Genomic DNA, 23,721 nt, shown 5'->3' on the forward strand with positions numbered 1-23,721 from the left:
CCTACAGTGTGGAGGTGCCATTAGAGCAGTGTTCACTTCTTTGGGCAAAAATTCCCCACCTCCAGACCACTGAGATGCAGGTCACTCCTTGCTTCCTTATCTAGAATGTATCAACAACATGATGCAATTCAGAAGGAAAAGACAGTATCCCAGGAGCTGCCAGGACTCTTTGGCACAGAAATAGGGTATTTTCTCGGAACAAGAAATTACCATGAATGACATGGAGGTCACTACTTCAATCTCCAAAGATTTTTGCCTCACATGTATTTAATAAGCTGGGAGAAGTTGAAATAACACAGACCTGTATATGAAGCAGTGTTTATGTGTTTTGTAATAGGCTGCCAAGCATCGTTGTAGAATATACACCCAATAAGACAATATGAACTGATCCAACCAAGTCACCCATGAAAATCCATCTGCTCACTCATCCGCCCAGCATCAACAGACCTGTCTCTATTAAATGGGAAGAAAATCAAAGAAGTCTGGTATTTTCTGGAGCGTGCAGAGAAGCCCTATGGGAAGGGTGCATCCCCAGTCCTGTCACGTAGAGAGTCTGCAGAAGGGACAACAACATTGACGACAGATTACGTTATAAGCCTTGCCTAGAATATTTATATCCAAGATAATATTTTAAAGGGGACAACTGTATTTAACAATGCAACAATCTATTAAAATGAAAAAGAAAGATTCTTTCAGATGTCATAGGGAGCTTTCTTCTTCAGATTAGGGCTACTGTAATTTTCAGTGGCAGCAACTGTAAAGGACAACAAGAAGAAAGCCCTCCAAAACAAAATTCCAATTCCGTTTTCCCATATACTATTAATTATTCAAAAGTTGCACCCGATGCTCCTGGAACGTGCTCTGGAGCCCACATAAATGCAGCATAACGCCCAGTAGCTATGGCAACTTGACACCTACCTTAGCTATAAAGCTGAAACAAAGCCCACTGCAATAAAGCGACCATAAACTTTTATGCAAGACGCAAAGTTCAGCCACAGATAGAACAATCCCTTTTCTAAAAGTTTGCTTCAGTATTAATTACTTGGAATTCTCTCCCCCCAGCTACTTTAGTATAATCAAAAGCCAAACAAAACCAACAGAAAGAGAAGTAAGTGATCTAAAAAGTTGACTGTAATTTCTAGTGTCTCTGGATAAATCAGAACAGCAAGCAAGTATCTCAGACTCCCGTGTCTTGCAGAGGTTCTTTCAAAGGTCCAAATGGGACAAGTTGGTGCCCAACAGCACTTGCTCATCTTTTCTGTGATACAATTGCCTAGGAGAATCTATTTATAGCTTCAGACTCCCTCTTCCATTTGTTGGCATAATAAATGCCAACATATAATAATAATGTAACTTCCGCTACTCATTCATGACCTGCAGGTGAGAAACTTTGCAGCCCAGATCATCCCAAAAGGCAGTATTTATGCTTGACCTCTGCCAACACCAGGCTGACATTTAGCTTCAGCATTCAACTTGAAAGATTTACCGCAACTGCTACGTGTGTGTAGGCAAGGACATGGGAAGGTGTTTGCAGGTGGAATAAGAGCCTTGGAGAATGGCAGTGGATTATCCTCTTTCATCACTCAAGTTGCAGGATGGCGGATGACACATGAAAGGTGTTGCTAGAACAGACAACGTTCCTACTCCAGCCCTTACTAACCAGGCACTGGCAGTTCACAGACAGCTACCAGCACACATGCTTTTTAAACTGAAACGTAAACAAACGACTACATCTGTAAATGGGAGACCCATTCAAGTCAAAAATCATTCAGGCTAGGTTGCAAGAATAGTTGCAATATTTCCTATCCCGAAGAAGCTGTGTCAGTTTAAACAAGCAGCTGAACTTCTTGCAAAAGGTCTTTTCCCTTCCTGTCCTCTTTCTCACATCTCTTGCGTGTATTTAGGACTTCACAACAGCAGCAATCACCTCACGTGAATGTGTGATTACCAGACAGATGTCATCTTGGAGCACACTGGCTAGATACATAGAATGCTGTAGGGTTATGAAGTAATGGTGCATATGGGGAAAAGCTCCACAACATCTGGTTTAAGAAAATAGGACTTACACAACTGAGTTCTTTCCTGCTTCCAGCCATCTTTCAAATGCATTGGCCAACTTCAGGCAAACTTGACAGACTTCTATCAGATCGTACCATTGTGACAATCAGCAGTCAGATACCCTCACGTCTTTTTCTAACTTCTCAGCCACCACTCACCATGAACCACCCACAGCGCTGGCTACCTTTTGCATTGGCAGCAACCAAAAAAGAGATATAAAGAGATCACACAAGGTAAAAGGCATGGGACATTGCTGGAGGGACACTGGGGACAGAGCAAGGAGATGAGGGGCTGTATTTTGAAGTGGTCCAGGGAATACTGCAGGAATGGAGACACAGCGAGAAGCAAGATTATAAGAGGTGGATTTTTACAAGAGATCAGACATATCCATAGGCCTTGCTATATTATTCTGCAAATCACCGAATAGTTTATTCTACCTTTTACATTTAATGAAAATTAAATTCTTCCCCACTTGCTGAGAATGGCAAAATTCTCAGCAACTTCAGAGGATTTGGGATTTCACCTCAAGATTTTCAAAGTATTTGTAACTTCTAAACACATACCTCAAAGTAAATTTGACATTGGTGTATCTACAATAGTCTAGATTGAAATGTTTAAAAACTAGGCAAACCACCATAACTATGATCAGATTCCAAAGAAGTATAATTAGATGTAATATTCATTAATATGAAAATTCACCACACAGGACCTTTTCTTCTGGATCGAAGTAATTTGCTGGATTTATAGACCTTTTTGCAGTCCTATCATTAAAAGCCACAGACCTAACAAGGTTTATCAGTCTTCATGTAAGGAATATATAAAGCAAGAGTAATAATTATAAATAAGGTAACGAGTGCTGGAGAAATTAAAAAGAAAACATCTGATTGTATGAAACATTTCTAATTGGTACAAAAATATATAAGGAAGTAAAATATTGCACTATAAAATTTAATTTATATTTTGTTGTCACCTGAAGGCTCCACTTGCAATTATGAAACTACACAGATATGTTTGGGAAAGACAGATGTTGCAAGAAGAATCATTAGCATGATTTGCATGATATGTACTATGATTTTTTTTTATTTATTCCCAAGGTCTGATATTAATTAAGAAGGTTAAAAAAGGCCACGATTTGACCGTATTTGATAAGGTTCAGCATGGTTCCCAAACATGTTTAGCTTTTATCAGGCAAAAAGCCAGAAGTATGCTTTCTTTTCATAGTTAATTTGGGATTTTAAAGAGAGAAGGACCTGAGGGTACTGGTCAACAGCCAGCTGAGTATGAGCCAACAGCGGGCCCAGGTGAAGTAGCCAAGAAGGCCAACCACATCCTGGCTTGTATTCCAGAGAAGGGCAACAAAGCTGGTGAGGGGTCTGGAGCAAAAGTCTTATGAGGAGTGGCTGAGAGAACTGCAGCTGTTTAGCTTGGAGAAAAGGAGGCTGAGGGGGAGACCTTATCGCTCTCTGCAACTATCTGAAAGGAGGTTGTAGAGATGTGGGGGTTGCTCTCTTCTTCCAAGTAGCAAGAGATAGGACAAGAAGAAATAGCCTCAAGTTGCACCAGGGGAGGTTTAGATTAGATATTAGGAAAATTTTTTCACTGAAAGTGTTATCAGACATTGGAACAGGCTGCCCAGGGAAGTGGTGGAATTGCCATCCCTGGAGGCATTCAAAAGATGGGTAGATGTAGTGCTGAGGGACATGGTTTAGTGGTAACTTGGCACTGCTAGGTTAACAGTTGGACTTGATATTAAAGGTCTCTTCCAACCAAAATGATTCTATAATTCTAAGATGAGTAGGCTGATTGTTCTGCCTTCTAACAATCAAACAGGACTTAAATCATTAAGGGAATAAGATGATCATGAACTAGATGGCTTGGGAACTTTTTCTTATGCTAACCAAGAGCTTTTAGGAAGAAAGCCTCATACACCTGTGAAGGAGAGCAAGGCAGGGCTCTGCTGTGCCTTGCCACATGGGTGTTTCGATTGTAGTGCCGAAGTGCTTTGTGAGACACTAGGTAAAGGGAAGGGAGGCTAGAAAAACCGTCTTAATTCCTAAAGAGGATTCTCCTGTCACATATTTTTTTGTGCCCTGTTTTGTCCCTGTTAAGTATTCTGAAGAATGAGATTTCCAGTATTTCTGCTCAAGATTGTTCCTTGAACAAAGCTCTGAGCAACGTATGCTAAAATCCTAATCTTGCAACACTCCATTACACAACCCTCTTGTACCTTCCACAGACTAACACGCAGTAACGCTGAAAGGCTCAGGCTGGGGAGAACAGAGGAGACTGTACCCACAAACTGGTTGACTCATTGCCTGTTCACCGAACAACTGCAGTTGCAGTCTAATATTGAAAACAGCAGTCATCTCACATGTAACTTTTATTCTCTCCCAGTTCCTTTCTTCTGGATACTCAGTTCTGCAAAGCTATTCTCACTGCTCACATGGGTTTCACTGCTACTGTAATTCCTTATAAACTAATCTTTCTCCTGTCATTTATTGATCTGGTTGTAGATGATGCCTTAATGGCGTAAGACTGCCCTAAACTCAACATTTTAGTTTGCCTTAGAGTGAGAAGTGCTTTGGTTTGTGAAGTCCAGCCCCTGAAATTCAAGGTTAATTACTCATTATTCCAACCCCTTTCAGAACGGATGAGGCATCACTGTAAACATCACCCAACTTTGATCCATTGGCATCCTCTCCTTCCACCCAACTGCGCTTTTGGGGGAAGAACACACTTTGGTTTATGACTAGGTCTGAACTGAACGGTAAACTTTAAAAAGTCAGACCCCATTTATCTCTAATGAGACAAGAGTTAAAGGCATGAAGGGTGATCTATAGCATCAGTTGACAGCTAGGAACAGCAGCTTCCTCCCTCTTCAAAGACAGAAAACATCCTCCTCTAATCTTTGCACTTCACCAACCTGTAGCAAAAAATACTGTTTGCCCCCTTCATTTGAGGGCACACACCAAACACTAGGTTTTTCATATCCTGCACTGCCTTGAGATTGTGCTTTCTCACTGAATTCCCATTTTCTTTCTTCATTATTACATAATTTTATAGCTCAGTACTAAAGAAATTACATTAAAATTAATGATAGCTCTTGCAAAAGTAATTCTTAATCACAAGGAATTTCTACCAAACATATTCTGTTTTATTCTTTTCAACAATAACAAGACATTTCTTCTGGCTTGGCAAGTCATAGTCATAGAAAACAAAGATCTAACAAGCCTACAAATCTGTTTCCAGTATCTGCATCTTGTATATGAAGAAGAATAATCTGAAGTGATAAGAAGAATGAGTAAATTATAAGACTGAGAAAAGCTAATGGGACCCACAGAGTTAAAAGCTGATCTAGAAACCACTTACATGAAAAGAAACCAAGAAGTCTAGTTCTGTCTTTGCAATTCTAGCAATAGCAAAAGAGGTATAAAAGATTAAAAATAAGGAAAGTGCAAGTTGTTCAAATTACTGGAACAGTCTGAATGTTTGATGACCATCGTCAAACAAATGAGGGGAAAGCAACAATGTGGACATCACAGGATACACAAGGTGCGGAAACTGTTTTCCCCCTGGCATAGCTCTGGCACCAAGAAAGCCATTACAACTGTGGCTAAGCAAGACAAGGCTGGGAGTTAAAACGTGCTGATCAGTATCAGCAAGACAAGAAATCACTATATCTGAGATACCAATAAAGTAATCCTAGCTGCTACCCGACACTTTTACTCTGTAAATCGCATCAGCTTTCATTCCACAATTCAAACGCTCCATAATTCTGCTAAATCAGCTTTCAAAAATTGAAAGGATAGATAAACGTGTGACTATTTAAGCACTATCAAATGTGACACCAGACCACAGAGTAACTAGTATTTTCAGATGTAACAGGTTGCTCGCTGTTACCTTATTCCTGTAATATTATTTACCAGCCTTCCGGAATTCGTCCCCAGAAAAGCACGAGTGCCTAGAGCAACACGTAGCGTGCCTCCTGCAGAATACAGTCACCAAGACAAGGGGAAGCACACTATCTCAGTAACGAAGGCAGCAAAGACAGACATGTGAGAAGTAACATTACAGCATGTTGATAAATCATCATATTTCAAACCAACTCTGTTAGATGTGGAAATGCATAAACTGGGTTACTGACCAGAAACTGGGGGGGAACAAAAAACCCTGGCAGATAGAATACACATTTGAGTTCTAATTACTAGTGTTATTAGAGACTTGATTACGATAATCCAGAGCTGCAATTCAATTGTGTATTAATTTCAACACTGAAAACAGACATTTTCATACTCCTAATGAGCAAGCTGACACTGTGTAACCCATAGATCAAACACATTAAGCACTCTGCTGAATTAGTAGCCTTATGAGGCTTTCAGGGAGCTCCAAACAGACACTTACCTTTTCCAGGGTGTGAAGTCCAGACTAGCAGTGCTTTTCTGTCCCTTATCCCCCTCAGTGACTCAGATATGCTGCATTTGCAATACTGAATTATTCATTACAGTTCTACCAGATGGGGGAACTGGGTCTGGGCTTCTTTTCTGCCCAATGAACTTTCTCTCTGCTGGAGAGTATAGAGCACTGTCTGAGCCACATGACTCAGGGCTGCCATGTTTCAGTGCAATTCATCTTAATTCACTTCTGATCCTGGCTTTCTTGTTACCCGATTTGACTGCTTAAGGGGAGTTCTTCAGAGACTGGAAGCAATAAAAACCAGTTCATTAGAAATGCCCCTGCAGCCCACACCCCCTTCCTGAGTCAGGAGTTTACTGACTGTGACACCGGGAGGATGTTTCAGCTGCATGCTCGCTTTGCCTCAGACACAAATTTACTCTGGAAATAGAACAGAATAAGAAAGCATCTCCACCCCAAAGGCTCATTAAGCTGCCAGGTATGTCACAAGCATACTCCAGGTCACAGATGGCCAGATCCAGTTCTGTGTGGGAAAGAGATGTTCTTGTCACACCTGTGGCAGTATTGTTCTCTCTGTTTCTTTTTGCCAAGAAGTCTATCACAGCATACATAGGAAATGCAGGTGATCTTGCAAAAAATGCACCGTGAGCAGAGGCTATCAAGTAGCAGCTCCTTTATGTTCATGTATTTAGACAACCAAACATCAGCAAAATACTATGAGAAAGCACAGGAATTTCTGAGAAGGATAATCATAAAAGAAAATCCAAATCTTTGCATTTAAGATGTTGAGCTCCTTACAGAAAATCATAATATCAATCTGATAATGCCAGTGTTCCTTTTCCATGTTTCAAAGTGAGAGCAATGTGTTGATGCTGTCCTCTTCTGCAGAAGCCACTGTTCCTACTCACTGCAACACCTCCACAAACTTAGCACAAGAGAAGAGTTGAGGCAGAGCAGCTGTCTGTCTGTACTGACTTGCACACGTTGCAATCATTGTTTGTTCCCACATACTATGCATGTACATGGAGAGAATTTATTCAGCCAAAAAGATGCATTTTTGGCCATTTGTTTCTCTGTTGGATTCAGATGGTGACGTGGAACTGCCATGAAGTATACTGAACAGCTCTTCTGGAGACATCCTGTTTGCTCACAACATTTTAAAAAAAAAAAAAAAAGCACTGCTCTGAAAGGTACAACAGAGACAGCAACATAAAACTTGCATTTCTGCTAGATGTGGAGTTCAGGTTGTCAAATCTTCCAGCCAGACAGATGGTGACAGTGAATTAGAGATTCAGCTATGAAAATCCTGTGATTTTCAGTGGGAGTCATGTGCCTAAAGTAATTTAGCTTTGGAAACTAACCAGTCTCCCATCACAGCCAGCATTTGTTGTGTCACAGGTACAGATCCACATAAACCTGTAAACCATGGCTCCTGTTCAGTTCTGTTTCTGATGCTGCAGCCACAACATCAGTAGCTAAGCTTTTTGAAGACTTAACAGCCTGAATGACTCCCCCATGCATTTGGCAGCAACTGTACCCCTCCACATTTATAGGATGCTGAAGAGAACAGGAGCTACTCCAAAATCCAGGCCAGTTCAGAACATGTACCAACAGCGTCTTAATCTTTTTTATTGCTTTGCCCTATAAATACAGCACCCTTTTCAGATGATAAAGCATGATGCAAGGCTGAAGGGGTTAATACACCCTAGCTCTGCTGGTCTGTCACTGAGGTTTTACCTCAGTTTCCCTACTCAGCAGCTGTCTCTGTTAACACCATACTAGCATCTTCCATAGTTCCCTGAGAAAGTAAAGCTTCTCTCTACAGAAAGATCAGAAGCTTGTGGCTGTAACAAAGCATAACCCTTTATAAATGCCTTTTGCACTGGAAAGAACTAGAGATATTTAATATTAATCTAATACCATTTTAAAATCAGAATCCCAAGTCCAACCACTTTAACCATTTAAAGCTGTAAGTTTTGGCAACGTACAGGACCTTTTGTAAGTGAGGATCAGGGCTTATATTTTCCAGTAGGTCACATCAGCTGGTGTGCGAGGTGGCAGCAAAGGTATTTTGAGCCTTGACTTAATGGTGCATAAAGAGCAACAAGTAAAGGGTTTCCACCTTATAAAAGCCTACTAAATCCCTTAACTTCGAGAAGAGCTATGGTCCACAATGCCCTGCCTGCATAGATGCTGAAAGATGGGGTCTGTGGTTTTGCTTAAAGACACTGAGAGAAGTAGTACCTCCAAAAGTTGGCAAGGAAACCTGCAAGAGTGTTATTGCAACATGCCAAGGAAACAGAATTGAATGTACTTCTCTGAGACCCAAGAGTTCGCACAATAGATATAGCCCAGAATTTGATATGGCAGTTCTGCCCTGACATAGAACTTTTTAAGAGCTTAATTGCTGCTTCACCCATACATGTGCAGTTTAGAAATTGGGGGGGGGTGGAAAAGAGAGGCAAACAGAAAGTTGTTTAGACCAGAGGGTCTAATAAATTATCTACTTTGATAATTCATAAGGCCTTTTAAAAGAAAATTTATGATCACAGAGAAGTTTACCAGCATCACCTATTGATACATCAAATTGTGAGATTTATTACTTCAAGCTGCTGTGACTAAGCTGCATTCAAAGCCCTTCTCATTCGGCCTTAAAATTGAGCAGAACCTCTAATCTTGATCCTATCACGTTTTTTCTGCTTATCCTCTATTACACTTCAACTTAAAATCAAATGTTATTGCTGATACTCTTCAGCACCAGTAAGAACAGAGAAAAAAAAAAAAAACAGGAATGACTTTTAATTACACAGGACAGCCATCAAAACCTGAAAACCATTTGATAACTCGATACTTGTTTCTCATTGACATGAATCATCACACCATGGCATGCAAATGATGCGAACATGCCACGTGAGCTCATCATCTCAGAAAACAAACATCACCATTGTTAGCATTCAGACAAACAGTCCCTCCCCTCTCAATCCGGTTTTGTTGTCATTGTCATCAGTCCTACAGAAGATTACTGTGCTCAAAGCTGTGCAGATCTTATTTTCATGAATATAAACTAGTGCTCTGAGATGTCATAGGACGATTCACCTCACACGTTTTTTCAGTCACATCCTTCAGTCACAACCTACAACAGCCACGCAAATGCAGAGCAAATACATAGTGTCTATGTAAGAACTACAATGAACTTGCTTAACTATATACCCAAGCTACAAAGAGACCCAACTTCTTCAGCAGCTCGAGGATCTTATTGCCGTGATCTTATTGGCATGATGGAGACATGGTGGGATGGCTCCTAGGATTGGAGTGTTGGAATGGAAGGATGCAGGCTCTTCAGGAAGGACAGGCAGGGGTGTCACTCTCTATGTCAGTGACCAGCTGGAGTGCATGGAGCTCCACCTGGGGATGGATGAGGAGCGGAATGTTTATGGGTCAAGATTAAAGGGAGAGCAAGGACAGGTGATGTTGAAGTAGGGGTCTGCTACAGGCCACCTGACCAAGAAGACTGAGCAGATGAGGTCCTCTATAGACAGATAGGAGCAGCCTCACATTCACAAACCCTGGTCACCATGGGGGACCTCAACCACCCGGAAATCTATTGGAGTGACAACACAGCAGGGCATAAGCAATCCAGGAGGTTCCTGGAATGCGGTGATGATAACTTCCTTCTCTAAGTGATAGAGGAGCCAACAAGGAGAGGTGCCATGCTGGGTCCTGTTCTCACCAACAAGGTGGGGCTGGTGGGGAATGTGAAGCTCAAGGGCAGCCTTGGCTGCAGTGACCATGAGATGGTGGAATTCAAGATCCTTAGTGCAGTGAGGAGAGCGCATAGTAAGCTTGAGACCATCTACAGACCCTGAAGGTACACAAGTCCATGGGACCTGATGAGATTCATCCGTGGGTCCTGAGGGAACTGGCAGATGAAGTTGCTAAGCCACTATCCATCATATCTGAGAAGCCATGGCAGTCCGGTGAAGTTCCCACTGACTGGAAAAGGCGAAAAAAGTTAGACATGGGAAACTACAGGCCAGCCAGTCTCACCTCTGTGACTGGCAAGATCATGAAGCAGATCCTCCTGGAAACTATTCTAAGGCACATGGAAAATAAGGAGGTGATCAATGACAGCCAACATGGCTTCACTAAGGGCAAATCGTGCCTGCTGAATTGGGTGGCCTTCTACGACAGCGTTACAGCACCGGTGGATAAGGGAAGAACAACTGACATCTTTTACCTGGACTTGCGCAAAGCATTTGACACCGTCCCGCACAACATCCTTGTCTCTAAATTGGAGAGACACAAATTTGATGGATGGACCACTCAGTGAATAAGGTATTGGCTGGATGGCCGCACTCAAAGACTTGAGGTCAACAGCTCAATGTCCAAGTGGCTCCCAGTGACAAGTGGCATTCCTCAGGGGTTGGTACTGGGACCGGTGCTGTTTAAAATCTTTGTTGGCCACATGAACAGTGGGATTGAGTGCACCCTCAGCAAGTTTGCCAATGACACCAAGCTGTGTGGTGCAGTCGACATGCTGGAGGGAAGGGATGCATCCAGAGGGACCTGGACAGGCTTGAGAGGTGGGCCCATGCAAACCTCATGAAGTTCAACAAGGCCAAGTGCAAGGTTCTGCATGTGGGTCAGGGCAATTCCAAGCACAAAATACAGGCTAGGCAGAGAATGGATTGAGAGCAGCCCTGAGGATGACTTGGGGGTGTTGGCTGATGAGAAGCTCAACATGAGCTGGCAATGCACACTCACAGCCCAGACGACCAACAGCATCCTGGGCTGTATATCAAGAGAAGCACGGCCAGTAGGTCGAGGGAGGTGATTCTGCACCTCTACTCTGCTGTCATGAGACCCCACCTGGAGTACTGCATCCAGCTCTGGAGCTCCCAACATAAGAAGGACGTGGACCTGCTGAAGCAGGTCCTCCTGCTGGAGGAGGGCCACAAAGATGATCAGAGGACTGGAGGACCTCTCCTATGAAGACAGGCTGAGAAAGCTGGGGTTGTTCAGCCTGGAGAAGAGAAGGCTCTGGGGAGACCTTCTAGCAGCCTTCCCGTACCTAAAGGGGGCCTACAGGAAAGATGGGGAGGGAGTCTTTATCAGGGAGTGTAGCAGTAGGGTGAGGGGTAATGATTTTAAACTGAAAGAGGGTAGATTAGGTTGGATATTAGGAAGAAACTCTTTACGGTGAGGGTGGTGAGATACTGCAACAAGTTGCCCGGGGAAGCTGTGGATGCCCCATCCCTGGAACTGTTTAAGGCCAGGCTGGATGGGGCTTTGAGCAACCTGGTCTAGTGGGAGGTGTCCCTGCCCATGGCAGGGGGGTTGGAACTAGATGATCTTTAATGTCCCTTCCGACTCTAACCATTCTATAATCCTACTATTACTTAATAGTCAACTTCTGTTTGGCCCATGGAGAAATCATCACCAGACCATTCAGCACAGCCTGGGCATAAGGTAGGAGTCAACAGGGCCACTCCAGTTCTAGGCCTTCATGGTCCCAAGCAACTCTGAACCCCTCCCCTTCGTCTGCCTTTTCAGTCTACCTCTGGGGATGTAAATGACAGTACCCAGTTTGGTGGGTAGCAGGGATGTTTGAAGTTATATTTGGCTTCTATAAATACCAGTCTCTAGGTTTTTCCACTTTTAATGATATGACTTTGGTATTTTGACATCCATCTTTCTTAAAAGAACGGTCAAAACTACACAGGAAAATAAAAACTTGTCTAGTCATAATTCAAAGAGTAGAAGTAATTGTTTGGTGCCTCACTGCACTGGACAGGTCAAAACTTAGACACAAGGAGTTGGAAATGCAAAGAAGTCTGCTAAAATCAAACAGGAAGAGAGCTGCACAGACACCAAAGAAGCACCAAACTATGAAGTTTAACAAACCATTGGAAGTACTTCAAAGTCACAGGAAAGGGTCATTTCTCAGAGGCTGAGAAAAACGCAAACAGTCAAGAGGGAGTTATACTGTGTGCACTATAAGGTTCACTCCCCATTTTAGTTGTTATGGCAAGCAATTCACTAATGCTGATTTTGTTATAACTACCACTTATGAAACCCTCCCACAAATAAAAATTTATGATGCTTTTACGAGGCTTAAATAAAAGCTCTGAGAGCAAATGCAAGGGTTTCTTTCACTGTCTTCTCTCCATGAGTTGTTCAAACATTTTAAACTGTTAAGTTAAACAGAGATTGATTGGGGGTCTGTGAACAAATCTAAGTGTCCAGGCTTCCTCTGAGGTTCACCTTCCTTTTTGGGAAGGACAAGAGGTTAAACAACCCATGCTTTTATTAAGCTAAACAAAGCCACTATACCGTTTGATGTGAAACAGGAATGCATTTATAGTCATTTAAACAATGATTAGGATGAAAGTTTCCTCCAAAAGTCTTAAAGCTCCAAGTACGCTGGCCAACGACTACTAAACCACTAACCTGACAGAGAAAGAACAATATTTTGCCATCTTCTCCTTAGTGGTTATCAGGATGGAACTCGGACAGGTGGGGAGAAGAGAGAAGATAATTCTGCCCATTTTCTGTAACTCCAACAAAAACATGGGAAAATCTCCTGGGATCATTTTCTCAAGGGAGTTGGCAACTATGGCTCTTTATGTCACCACATTTAAACCCAGAGATAAACCCAGAGAACTCTGGTATACCTGGCTAAAAATACTCTTGCACACGCCAAGCACATGTATTTGTGATTCAACAACAGTGTAAATTATTTATGTCAGGAAGTTAGTCCCAGTGTTTTCTTCCTCCATTTACCTTCCTGCTTTTGATCCTCTGCAGCCATCTCCTTAATTACCAATAAAACCATTATTTCTCTTGCTTCTGTTTCCCTTAACTAAGTTAAAAACTGCCATGAAATGCTGAGAAGTTTCTCAAATCTCTAATGGGAAAATACCTATGCAGCAGCACTAGGCTACCTAATTATGCGTTTTCAAGAAACAATACTTCTATAGGAGGGCATATTGTTTGAAATGTAGATTATGAGAATACAGTCATTTCTCCACTGTTTGTCACTACTGTATCCCAGCTCCAGGAGGCTGCATGTACTCTGCTACTGAGTACCCAACAGGTGTTCATTCCTGATACTCTGGTATCTCAGGAAAGGGTTCTTCTAGAAATACCAGAGTGACCACCTTCCTCCTCTTTTATTGATTTAAACTTGCAATTTATAAAGTATCATCACTGAAAAGCAAAACAAAAATCAGCACGGACGTCCTCTCTTCCCCCTGAAACACAGGCTGATCAACATAAAAGCTTCCCAAAAAAGCATGCGAACTCTCTGATCTCCTTCCTGTGATAGCGAAGCTCGCTTACACTGCTGCTGATGTTCAGTGTTAACCACAATATTTCTCTATGGGACAGTTTTGCATAACTTCTTGTGGTGGGCAGACCTGGAGATTCCTTATCCTTGGTTTGCAGTTCTCGTATGTGTCAGGTACTCCAGAACACCAAATCCCACGTTACCTCAAATTTCCAAGGTTAAAATATATCATTACTCACCTTTTTCCCCTCTGTACTATCACCACTGACATAAGACAGTTTTCGACGGACATAGAAGAGCATATCGTCTTGCCGTGGGGCCCATTTCTCCATAAAATACGTTGAAAACATCCAAGTCCAGAACACAATACGGTCATCTTTGAAACACCCTAAAAGGCATAAAAGGAAGGAGAAATAAGAGTTGTGGGATTAGCATGTCACATTTAATTGCACTTAACATGACACCTGCAGTCTTTGCTACATATGGTGCAGTTAAGCCCAAAGGTAACAGAAATGCTCTTGCACGGCTCAGATTAAGTTTTTCTACAGTGTACAGCACAGCCACCATTCGGCACAAACCCACAGCCCATCTTTGGCCATCATCAACCAAAACAGCCTTCTGGCAACCAATCTGCCCCTGTGCACAAACACAGGTCAGGGCCCATGAGTATACCCTGGCTATGCACGTGCCATGGAGGACAGGACCAGCGTACTGAGCGAGAATACACTAAAGAAGCACTCAAGGAGTAATTTCAAAAGGCATGTAGTGCCAACATATGCTCTAGTTAATGACATGATGCCATCAGCTGCCAATAGGTTTATTATATGCTCTCAGGGAGTAGAGCCAGTCCTTCAGAAACAAGCAGCTGATACCTTCCTTAAATCAATACACAAGAACAAAATCATACCCGCACAGGAGTAACTGTAATTCACCCTCTGACAAGGAACAAAACACAGCTCTTCCTCAAGGAAACAAGGAGTTTTGAAGTCCTGAATCCCAATTAAACATGAAAAAGCAAGGGAGGAAGGGGAAAAAACAGAAGAGGAAGGTGCAACAAAATCTTGTTCAAGGAGACAAATTACATCAGCAATAGCATGGCAGTTGGCTTCTCACCAGGAAAAGGAGGCACAGTAGAAGTGACATCACATCTTGTGAAACTCCTCAAAGCACTTAACTGTAATAAAACAGCAAAAGGTGCTGCATCTCTTTGGTGTGGTAATGCCTGCAGACTTGACCGTAATTTACACAGACAAGGAGCAAAGCTACTACTGTGCCTGGTGACAAGGGAGCGGAATTTCTCCTCTGCTCCTCAGTCCTACTGGAGGCCCCTTGATGAAGTAATTGCATCCCTTCCCTGAAGCCCTACTAAAAGATAACTGCAGCTGTTAGCTAGAGCCTAGCTGTTTTAAAATCCATGGGAGAAAAAAAAAAAAAACCCACTAAAAAAAATTCTATTGCTGAGAAACACCAAAAACCTGAAATGGATGATGGATGGATGTACAAGACATCAAGTCAGGTGAGGGTGTGTTTATGCACACAGGTGCAGCTGACAACCCATCCTCCAGAACATGTATCCTTTACAGTGGCTTATTTCCCTAAAAGGTATAGATTGGCTCCCAGATTGGTACACACATTGCTCCCCAGCCCTCAGCTACCATTCAAGTTATTGTATTTCCCTCTCAGCAGTACGCTGGATGTATGAAATAGTTCTACAGACAGAAAAACCTTGAATGAGACAGAAGTGACATTTATTTACAACAATACCTGGATTAAGCTTTAGAAGATTTTCCAGTCAATTGCCAAGAAAGCTGACATACACCATAACAATGAACATGATTTTTCTTAGGCACTGGTGGCTAACTTCAGAGCTTCATAAAGCAATCAATCAATCTTTTAATCCACAAGTGTAACTCAGCACATTTTCCTACTTCATTGTGTGTGCAATATTTGCAAAAGAAATCTTTCTTCCAATCTTTAATTACTGTGGTGGGCAGGAGATTAGACTTTCAAATTTTTTAGCAGACAAATGAGTGATTGAAATCGAAATCTTAGGTCTCTCCAACTAAATCCAAAATTAACATTGAAAACAAAATTAAATTCCACTGATGGACCGTGCACAGAATACCTTAATCAACATTAAGTATGATGGTATTGAAAATATGTATATAGTTGATAAAAAAAAAAAAAGAAAAAAGAGAAAAGCCTGAGAGAGAACAGAAAAAGGCCAAGGCAGTTAGTTCCCAGTGCAGGTTAATTCCAGGCCACGCTGCAATTGCTTTATTTGCATGGCTGCAGTGAAGTCATTTCAATTACTCAAGGCAGCATAGAACATAATGTGCAATCGTGAATAAAATCTGCAATGCACTGAAGTACTATCCAGTTTTTCCAGCAGAGAAAGGGAATCAAGCACTGGAGATATTAGATACGGGATGCAGGGCATCTGCATCCCTCCCTTGGGCACAGGTGAACAGGACCATATGACAAACAGCTATATCTGAGAGCTTACCACATAAGAGTGGATTCAAATGTGTTGAGACTACCAAAACCAGGCTGAGAAAGGACAGGATTTACAGATAAACACTGAGAAGAGAAAAAGGTTTAAGGATATACTGCTGACACAAGGACAAATGGCTCTAAACTACGCACCAACACATATGTAGGCTGGAAATTTGAAGCAGATTCCTAAGCATTCAAGCCATGAAGTACTGGAGCAGCCCCCTCCGCTGAAACAGTGAAGGAAATAATCTCAACAGCTGTAAAGATAGAGCTCAACTTGGTTGAGAAGGTTCATGTGTTACCAGTGACAGCTGAGGACACCATGACCCATTCCCACCTCTATATTTAGCAAAGAATAGAAAACAGGGCACACGTTCATCTTGATTCATGGTCTCAAAGAAACTTATTAAGTCTCATGGGTTTTGATTACCTGAATTCCCAGCCTTAATTAAATGGAGAGGGGGGACAAAAGGGGAAAAAAGAGGATTGTCCTGAGTTCATCTGGAGTTTTAGGAAAAATCAAAGGAAAAAGAAAAAAGAATCTACATTCTGTAAGAATCATCTCTGAAAAAGTTTTAGTGTTCAGAAGCACACTGCTTCGGCTTTGCTTCATAAATGAGTAAACAAAATAGCCCTAGGCAAGCCACTGCTAAATTTATATCGGAACATTTTCCTATCGGGGGAAATATTTTTCCCTTATAAAGCAAAAATCATCGTTATCTAAACCCAGCATTATAAATGAGGGTTAAACAACTTCTAAATTTTGGCAGTACCTGCAAAAATCTGAGAAGCTGTCATACGAGCTGCTTACATCATCAGATACGTTTTACACAATAAAGCAGAGAAGTTAATATGCTCTTCTCAACGATTTATGGGTGGTAATAACAGAGCATTAATACATACATTAGAGAGGCAGAACAGGGTAAGGTACCAGGACTTAGTGTGTGCTTTTGCCCATGCTGGGGAATGCAGGACAAACTGATTCAATGTATTCAACGTCAGTCTAAACAGAAAACCAGGGGACAGAAGTGCTGTGACAGTGAAGCTTCTGCAGCACTGCAGCATAATGCAGAGGAAAAGAGGCCCTGGAAACCCTTATAGCTCTGTTGGATGGCCGTCAATTCAAAACCCTACCTGCAACAGATTAGATGTAAAATCGTCTTCCAAGCTTCAGGGATACTTGCAGACATTTCTGTAATTAAAACCAGAGTGAGGATGTTCAAACCGTTCTGACTGCAGTGGCTAAAGGACATTTCTTGAAGCCAAAAAGAGCCAAATCACTGTAACACAGCTGTTTTTATTAAATTTTAGTAGAAGCAGGAAGGATGGGGAACAGCACGCAGAAGAATTAGCCTTTAAAATGTACGATTAAATACCATTAACTTGGAAAGGAGACAAGAAAATCTGTCATTGTAATCCAGACTTCTTAAAACTCAAGAGGGGGAAAAATCTATTCCAATTTCAAGCCAGAAACTGTCACATCCAATACGTCCGGTCAAGCTTGCCTTCAACTATTACATCCCCAAAAGCATGGCATACCCTTACAGTTATTTTGGCGGTTTACAGCATCTCACTGGAAGCCTTCCAGCTTTGCCAAGATGGAACTTGGAAACTGCTTTTAAAATTGTTTTGGGGGATGGTTCTGAAACTGTCAGGCTAACAGCCCAGCAGACAAAATTATTCTTTTCAACAGACAGAAGAAAGCACAAAGCCTTAATTTCTCAGCCTCTGCCACAGCACCCTGTTGCGGGGCCTCAGCTGCACTGGAGATGGTAGAGCTCAGAGAGCAGATCTGTCCCCATTACATGCCACTCACAAAAGAACCGGACAGACTCAGCTCGCAATTGGATTGCTGATGACCTTAACCCTCTGCTACTATACTCGATACTGCTTCTATCCATCTGGCAAGGACCGAGATTAAAAACAAGCCAATTTTTCATAAGCCAGACAATAATGAGCTGGCAGCAGCGTTCTATCACGTTGGTCCATCACTGTTTGCACAACACTCAGAAGACGTGCATGCATGCATATACACTACCCTTAAGTTGGAAGGCACTTAATAAAACACCTGGCAATTAAAAGCTCATGAAGCTTTGACTTAAATATTTGGGGAGACCTTTTAAAACACCAACAGTTTTATTTTTGCCAGAGGAGAATTCGAGCCTTCTGCAACACCAGAATTAGATGGTATTTGCAAAGGAATCAAATTCCATCTATAGTTGAGAGCATGTAGCAAGACAGCTTCCTGAAAACACTCCTCCCCTAGCAAATTCTGCTTCTAAACGAAAAAAATGGAACTAAGAGTTCAGACTCTAAATCTTAATACACTAAAAGTTGATTATATAATTATGAGACCTTTGTCATGAATAAATCCTAATTACAACAATTTACTGTAATGATTCATTTACATGGATTTTATCCTCATTAGAGGCAAGATTTATGCCAGCTGCTATGTAATAAATGTCTTTCTTTTTACCTATTAGATTTTTATATTAAGCATTCATTTCGGGGAACTGACTCCAGAGCCACATAAGAAGTTGTGATTTTTTTTTTTTTTAATTAATGCTTTCCAAAAAATCAGTGGATAAAGAGAAGTGTCAGCATATTATTTTGCTTCAAAGGAATAGAAGAAAAGATTTCCCATTTGGTGGATAATCAGTTTTTCAGCATGTACCACTCAGAGCTTAGAGCACAGTAATTTCAGCTAGACAGGGTTTCTTCCTATGCTTTTATTCCTCTTGCCTGCCATGAGCTACTCTTAACTGTGAAACATCATAAAACTCATTTCATCCAGTTCTGCCACAGCGCTGTCATCTGCAAAATGAGCATCCTTAGATGGTTAGGGGTTAATTAAATGCCTATGAAGATTTTTACAGCCCCAGCATGGAAAGCAAACTAGAGTTCTAAGTGATTCACACTATATTTATCTTTTGTTTTGAGTTTAGCCAAGTATTCTGCAAGGACAACGTGAGAAGTGCTTCACATAGATTAAAGCTACCTTTGATATTATGAAGTTATAATTATGACTGCACAAAATCAGAATGGATGTTCCCTGTCCAGTGAAAGTCGCCATCTAGCCAGTCATTAGAAATTTAAAGTTCAGTCTTCTTCCAACGCCTACATAAAAGGGCATAATTTAAACCCTTCAGTTTGACCTTATACAAACACAGGACTCCACCAAACTGATGTCAGAGGTTCGCTGGCAACCAATTCAAGAGCAGGCAACACAAGAGGGAACGCATCACCAAATGAGAGGCCCCCAGAGCACATCCTTGCAGCACATTCCTGTCATAAATACTGGGGCTGGGAAAGGAGCACTACCACTGATGCCAGCTGTAGTGACATAGCACAGTGAGAAGTGTGCTTTTGCAAGCACGCAAGTCCTAAATCTGTCAGAAAAAAACAACGTATACTTTCAACATAAGTTTTTCTGGCAGAACTCTAGCTAGAAAAGGAAGGCATCATGGTATCAGCAGTGACAGGGACAAAACAGATGCCACAGATTAAACGTCCTACTCTGCCACAGACACAACCCTCCTTTTTTCACAGAATCACAGAATGGTCAGGGTTGGAAGGGACCTCTGGAGATCATCTAGTCCAACCTCCCCGCCAGAGCAGGGTCACCTACAAAAGCTTGCCCAGGATGGCATCCAGGTGGGTTTTGAATGTCTCCAGAGTCAGAGACTCTACCACCTCTCTGGGCAGCCTGTTCCAGTGCTCTGCCACTCTCTAAGTAAAGAAGTTCCTCCCTATGTTAAGATGGAACTTCCTATGTTGAAATTTGTGCCCGTTACCTCTTGTCCGATCACTGGGCACCCCTGAAAAAAGACTGTTCCCATTCCCCTGGCACCCTCCCTTTAAGTATTTATAAGCGTTGATAAGATCCCCTCTCAGTTGTCTTTTCTCCAGACTAGAAAGACCCAAGTCCCTCACCCTAAAATAGCTGTTCCCCTACCCCATCATGTGTTGCACGCACACATCCATTAACATAATATGAAGAGGATAAGCAGAATATAATTCAAGATGAGAGAATAATTTTTACAACAAATACATCACACACTTCTTTACTAACAGACAGCAATTAACAAGGAGGATGGATGGAAGCTCATTTGAAGTTGAATGAAGGATAGTCTAAACCAAATAGAAATGTTGCTGCTCTTTCATTTCTTTCTGTGGACATTTTAAGAAGACAACCTCTATCATGCTTTCAAACTTGCATGCACATATTAGGCTTTTTTAAAGCAAAATAATTGATTTAAACTTCGGCTTCATAGCATATCTATAAGGGAACTGACAAAATTTGAGCTTTAAGCGTTGAGTCATCAATGTTAAAAGGCTATGAAAAACATTAGGCCAATTACTCTTACAGCTGCTGTTCCATATTTATTCATTTGCCAATAGATGATATCACCTCTCTCATATTTATCACCTTCTCGAAGCACAACTAAATGGTAGGTATCACTAAGATCCGCAGAATCAATATGCAGTTCCACTACACATCTTAAATTTAAAGCCTGTTCTCACCAGATAATTGACTCAAATGCCCAAAATTACGTAAGCCAGAAGTTGCCACTTGGATCAAAGACAAATGTGGTCCTCTGTGTGAAGAGGGAAAGATAAACCCATTTCTACGTTTAGGAATAGACTACGAAGTCTTCCATGAAGGCCTGTGAACAATTCCATGAAATAGTAGGTCCAAAACACTTGAGATTCAGAGAAACCGAGCTCGTTTTCAACTGATGACTTTCATTTCCTGAAACACAGAAATGACTCAGAGCTGACTAAATTGTGCTTAAGCCTTATGCTGAACTAAACAATAGAGGATAAAATGTAATTCTGTTCTAAAGACCACAGTTTACCCTACCCAGTAATAATTTCCCTCCTATACCCCAGAGCTTTAACTTTGAAATTCTATGTGAAAGTCAAGCCACAGTTGTAGCAATGCAACTTCATGGTCCATACTTGTAAAGTACATGTCAATCACATCACATACCTATCCTCTACTTGCAAAGAGATAGAATTATATCACTGTGGAAAAAAAAAAAAAAAAAAAAAAAGAAGGAAAATGCCACAATGTAAAAACTTTTGATTCTGAAGAACAAAGTATAACCTTGAAGTATATTGGACATTCACTACTGATGGCTCTCCACTGTCCCATACTCCTCCTGACCCCTCAGACTGTCTCCTAACTCTAATACAATTCATTTTCATTCATACCATTAGATACAGGCTGTGGCTAGATTCTGAAGCTTTCTCTTTTATCTGCAGAGGCTACACAATCAGGGTCAAGACTAATATGTCAAGGGACATCTGTTGAGGAGATGGCTTTTAGTAGGTACAGATTCTCTGCATCATAACCATACCCCCTACCTAGTCACTTGCTGTTGCATTGGATGGCATAGATTTGTGCCATAAATGTTAAGACCGAAGGCTTTGGTTTCAATATAGCACAATTTCCAAACATCTAAACAGCAGACACTTCACAGTTTATCTTGTCACCACAATTTACTACCTTCTTCAACATAGCATACACGTCAACTACAACCAGTTTCCTGTCTCCCTTGAAAATATAAAATAGTTCCTTTATATTAGAGCATCATTTCGGGTATCATAAACAAGCTCTTCCTTTCTGCCTAGGAGAGAAAACAATACATTTAATTTAAACTTTCCCAATATCTTCCAAAGTTGTTAGGAGTGCATATTCTTCCCAAGTAAGAATCATCCATGAATAACTTTGATGCCACAAAATGTACCTTATCAAAATATCCAAGAGAATGGAGACAGAAGAGAATCGGACAACAAAAATTACATCCATCTATCATTTAATTAAAAGTTCTTTCTTTTGTGAATGGTCAGCAGAAAATAGTACAAGGTGTATGACACACAGAAGACGTTTCTAATATTGACTGTGTTTTCCTCCATTTCAACAGCAAGAAAAGACAACAATTTCCAAAGAAATAATCTGTCCCAAGAATGACATATCTTGGCCTAAAATTTAGAGCAACACCCTCTCCATTAGAAAAAAAAAAAAGTTTTATTCCTTTTCCTAACTTATTTTCTTAGGAAAAGTTCCACTATCATCATGGTTCTGAAAGGGCCTAGAGAAACCTGCTTTTTAATAGCTATAAATTAAAGGCAAAATCCTGAATTCACTGAACTTGGCCACTAAGCCTGTAAGGGTACAAACTTAGTACTACTGGTCATCCATTCCCTTGGCTTTTACCTGTGTAAGATGGGGAGGAAATTCTGCATGTTGCGAGATCAGTTCTTGGTACTCTAATGCTACTCTTAATTACCCCCAATCGTAAAAAAGAGCAATAACATTATGTACATCAAGAATCAGTAGATGTTCTACACTTTTTGGCAAGAAACACTTATTGAAATTAGGCTTCAAAGTGGTGCTTTCTGAGCTTCTCAGGCCAAAGGAGGAATTTAGCAGCATAGACAGGATATAAATACTGAAGTTACACGCTGAAGAGTGATTACTTTATGGATAAGGACCTACCGTTCCAATTAAATCCCTTGAAGATGACAGTGACCAACTGCTCTTACATTACAAAAAATTCTCAAGAAATTCAAATGTTTCAAGACAAATATCATGTAATAATACACTCCCTTCAGTGAAACCAAATATACTACTTTTTCATACTAGCATTAAAAAGCGTTTGCCCTCTTGCCAGCAGTATAGAAATAGTATCTGTTAAGATAAACAGTAACATAAACCATCAGCTCTTCATGTGGTGCATTTGTTTACCAAAGACCAAAATTACTTGCCAATGAAGCAGGGGGAGTGGGGGTGGGCGTATCTCGAATCTGAAGAGATCATAGGGAAACACTGTTACAGAAACATGTGATGGATAAAATATGAGAACTGCCATTCCAGCTCATTCGTGGAAGACCGTGGAACACCACATCTTGTTTCTAACGAGGACCAGGAGCCTCAGAAAAAGCGAGAATAATTTCATAACAGGTAGGTATGGGATAACCTTCTGCAAACCCAAGTCTCAACCTAACACTTAGCAGCTGGAGCTTGTGCACCTTAAAACATGAACATTTTTGTGCTTTCTAGAACCTTGGAATTACCCTAATTTGCCTCAATAACTTGGGGAAAAAAAAATCTTACGAATATAGGAATTCATCTCTGAAACTTGGCAGGTTCTCAAACTCGATTAATTAATTTTGATATAGAAGAGCAGTGTAGTTTGGGGGTTGGGTTTTTTTGGGGGGGTGTTGGTTTTTTGTTTGTTTTAATATTTCATAACATGCAGAACTAATTTTGATGAGGGCAATAATAGAAAAAGTGATACTGCTTACGTCAAAACTTTAACTTTGCAACTTCTGGAAAAAACACATTGGAAAACAGGGAGCTAGAGCGTTTCTAGAGGAAAGTAAAATTCCTCTTGCAGCTTACAGGAAACAAATGTATTGTCATAAAAATGAATTAGCAATACTAACTCCTGGTTACT

General features: G+C 41.1%; 1 protein-coding gene across 1 annotated transcript in view; it reads right to left on the reverse strand.

Moving 5' to 3' along the window:
• Nucleotides 1-20,675, reverse strand: part of KIAA0930 (KIAA0930 ortholog) — a 43,949-nt gene extending 23,274 nt beyond the window's left edge. Inside the window, exons 1-2 of the mRNA XM_009879717.1 lie at nucleotides 20,651-20,675; nucleotides 13,999-14,147 (exon numbers count right to left, since the gene is read on the reverse strand). Of these exons, the coding sequence (XP_009878019.1) occupies nucleotides 13,999-14,147; nucleotides 20,651-20,675 (174 nt within the window). The remainder of the gene's footprint in view (nucleotides 1-13,998; nucleotides 14,148-20,650) is intronic.
• Nucleotides 20,676-23,721: the final 3,046 nt, after the last annotated feature.

This window comes from Charadrius vociferus, unplaced genomic scaffold (assembly GCF_000708025.1).
Source record: "Charadrius vociferus isolate BGI_N301 unplaced genomic scaffold, ASM70802v2 scaffold90, whole genome shotgun sequence".
Classification (NCBI taxonomy): Eukaryota; Metazoa; Chordata; class Aves; order Charadriiformes; family Charadriidae; genus Charadrius; species Charadrius vociferus.